The sequence below is a fragment of the Pelecanus crispus genome, chromosome 5, assembly GCF_030463565.1.
Source record: "Pelecanus crispus isolate bPelCri1 chromosome 5, bPelCri1.pri, whole genome shotgun sequence".
NCBI lineage: Eukaryota > Metazoa > Chordata > Aves > Pelecaniformes > Pelecanidae > Pelecanus > Pelecanus crispus.
Genome location: NC_134647.1, coordinates 68,147,969 through 68,151,328, shown reverse-complemented (window position 1 = coordinate 68,151,328; position 3,360 = coordinate 68,147,969). Strand labels below are relative to the sequence as shown.

Below are 3,360 nucleotides of genomic sequence, written 5' to 3'. Positions count from 1 at the left end.
TGTTTGTACTAATTGCATAAACTCTTTTAAATATTGACTGTACTTGTCAAATGAATTTCCCAAAACACACTTCCACCGTCTCATAAAATACCACTTGCCATTTATAAGACCGATTTTTTTTTTTTAATAGAAAATAACATTTATTTCTATGAAATGGAAACACAGAATTACCTGTTAGAAACAGCAAGAAGTTTGCTACATCGGAACAAGAAAGCAATTTTCTTGCGGATCACAAATGAAGGAGGCTTATTAAACCGTCATACACCATTGGCGCCGGGGTCCTACGGACAGTTACAAATATATCTACTTTCCAATGTTATATACAGACCGGAACATTTCTGGGGGCGGGAAGGAAAAGGCTTTCAGTTGGACAATATGTTTAATCTATATGCCTGGTAAGTATTACAATGAGCTGTCTAACCTTTAGCTTAACGTTAATACCAAGTTCACCTACGAGTTACATTAATAACTTAGATTTCCATTTTATAACATTATACACTTGCTAGTATACATATATATATGTACGTGTGTGGGAAAGAGAGAGAGTGTGTGTGCGTGCGTGCGTGCGTACACACCCCGCGACGCACCAAGGATATCCATGCTTATGGCCATGAGCAACAAAGAGTGACTCATGTCTGGACAATGAAAGTGCACCTTTATCACCGTTTTAATACACCTACGTCTGTCCGCGCCGGGCTCTGCACGCAACCGTCGCCTGTACGGGGGAGAGGGGAGAGAAAGCCACCTGCGTCCGTCCACCCGTGCCTACCTATAGCTACCTCTACACAGACGAGCTTTAGGAAGCCGCCCCCGCTATTGCTTCTCGGGGGTGTTGTTGACCATGGGCCCGTAGAGCCCGCCGGAGTAGACCTGCTCCTTGTGCACGGCGGAGCGGTCCCGCATGAGGTCGCTGAAGGCGTAGTCCACGGGCGGCCGGAACCCGAGGGTGGGCATCAGCCCGGCCGTGGAGTAGGGGGTCATGAAGGCCAGTCCCCGGCTGTGCGCCGAGTAGGCGAGGCGCAGGGGGTTGAGTCCCAGGTGGGTGCCCAGCGGGTAGGCGCCGGCCTCGGCCCCGAAGTGCGTGGCGTTGGGCTGCAGCGGGGAGAAGGCGGAGCGGCTGCCCAGCGTGCCGATGGCGGGGGCCATGGCGCCGGCTATCAAGGGCCGGTGGTGGGCGGCGGCGGCGGCGGCGGGGGTGGGCGGAAGGCCTTGCAGGGCGCCGTCCCGAGCCCAGCCCTCCTCGGGGCCCTTCTCCGGGCCGCGGTTGTTGAGGATCTGCTCGATGGCCTGGACCACGTCCCCGCCGCAGCCCTGCAGCACCAGCTCCAGCACGCTGCGCTTGTGCGCCGGGAAGACGCGCGTCAGGATGTCGATGGGAGTCCGCTGCCGGCCGCCGGCCGAGGGCGACGGGTCCTGCTCGTCCTTGTCCGCCTCCGAGCCCGAGTCCGAGCCCAGCGGGCTGATGGAGCCCGGGCTCTCCTCCCCCTCCTTCGGGCCCTTGGAGACGGGCGAGCTCAGGAAGGACTCGCCGTCCCCGTTCTCCGAGCCCGAGCCGTGGCGAGCTTCTGGGGAGGAGGTGCCGGGCACGGACTCGCCGTCCGGGGAGAGGGGCTTCCCGCCCGCCTGCTGCGGGGTGACGGCGCGGCTCGGCAGCAGCGTCTTGGGGAACAGCTCGAACTTCTGCATCTTGGACTCTGCGGGGCGGGGCGGGGGAGAAGGAGAGAGACCGTCAGCGCGGCTGCCCCGGCCGGGACCCGCGGAGCGCCCCGGCTGTCGGCGGGGCCACCCGCCCGCTCCGCCGGGGGATGCCGCCTGCGGCCCCGCGCCCCCCCCCCCCCCCCCGCCCCCGCCGCCTCTCCCGGCTCCTTCCCCCCCCGCCCCCGCCCCGCCGGTCGCGGGCTCGCCCCGAGGGCGCCCAGCGCGGCCTTACCTGAGGCGCCGGCGCCTCCCTCGCCGCCGCCGCCGGCGCAGACGGAGCCGAAGACCTCGTACGCGGGCCGGGGCGGGATGATGCCGTTGGCGGCCGCCAGGGCCAGCCCCTCGGCCGTGCCGTACAGCAGCTGCAGCTCGCGGGCCTCGTTCTCCTCCTGCGCCTGCTGGCGGCGCAGCGCCACCTGGGCCGCCATGACGCGCTGGCGCTCGGCGATGAGGGTGCACTTGGCGCACATGCAGTCCTTCCAGCGGCAGTACCGCTTGTGGCCCTTCAGCGCCGACACCACCCCGTGGTTGCGGCAACGGGCGCACTTGGGCGTCCGCGGGTACTTCTCGGCCGCCCGCAGCAGCAGCGGCGGCGCCCGCAGCAAGCTCCCGGCGACGCTCACCGGCAGCGTGGCGGCCGCCGCCGCCGCCGCCGCCGCCACCGAGCTGGGGGGCACCGGGGGGGGCGCGGCGGGCACGCTGGGCAGCTCCGACCGCAGCTCCATGCCGGCACGCCCGCCCCGAAAGAGCGACCCCCCCTCCGCGGCCTCCCCCTAAAGCGACGCGGGGCGGGGGAGCCCCCCCCCCCCCCCCGCGGCGCGCCCGCCCCCGGACGCGGCGAAGCTCCCGGCGCCTTCAGGCGCGATCACGGGTGGGGGGCGCGCGGAGCCCCGCGTGCGGGCATGCAAACCCCAGCGCCTCTGCCCTGGCCTCGCTCGCCGCCCCTGTGCCCCTGCGCCGGCACACGGCCGCGGGGTGCGGCTCGAGTGGGCAGCGGGCCGTCGGGAGCCGTGCTGCGCCCTCCTCCCCTCCCCTCCGCTCCCGCAAAGCGAAGCTAAGACAAGAAAATCCAAGAAAACTTAGAGCTCTCGCGCTTCCTTGCTCTCCGTGCGCGCCTGGCAGGGCAGCACCAAGTCCATCGCGCCGGGCTCGACGCCGAGCTCTCCCGTCCGCGCTTGCGGGATCGCCGCTCCCCGCCGTGCCCCGGCGCACACCCGAGCTGCTCCCTAGGCTCGGCTCCCCCTTCCCCCTGTAACTACCATCACAGCCGAGAAGCGTCCCTTCAAAGAGCAATCCGGCACCTTCGACGACAGGATCCCTCGCCACAAGCCGCGGAGGCTAAAATCCAGGAAATAAATAAATTGGAGGGAAAAAAAAGAAAAATCACCCCGTCTCCCACGCAGCAGCACCGCAGCCGAGCGGAGGGGCCGGCAGCCCGCGGCCGGGGGAGCCCGAGCCCCCGCCCCCCGGCCTGGCTCGGCCGGGCTGGGCTCACCCGCCGCGGCGAGCGCCGAGCGGGCAGCGGCCGGAGCGGGGCAGAGCCGACGGCGGGGCCGCAGCGGGCAGGGCAGGGCAGAGCGGAGCGGAGCGGGCAGGGCCGGAGCGGGCAGGGCCCCGCGCCCCCCGGGACACGCCGCCGCCCCGCGCCGCCTGGCGCGTGCG

The 3,360-nt window shown here is 67.6% G+C and overlaps 1 protein-coding gene across 1 annotated transcript; it reads right to left on the bottom strand.

The window, feature by feature from the left end:
* Positions 1–813: 813 nt before the first annotated feature.
* On the bottom strand, positions 814–2,423 carry DMRTA2 (DMRT like family A2). Its single transcript, XM_075711430.1, has 3 exons — positions 1,931–2,423; positions 1,827–1,862; positions 814–1,694 (listed from the first exon to the last, which is right to left on the bottom strand). Exons 1-3 carry the CDS (start codon positions 2,421–2,423, stop codon positions 814–816), a joined length of 1,410 nt encoding a protein of 469 aa, XP_075567545.1.
* Positions 2,424–3,360: the final 937 nt, after the last annotated feature.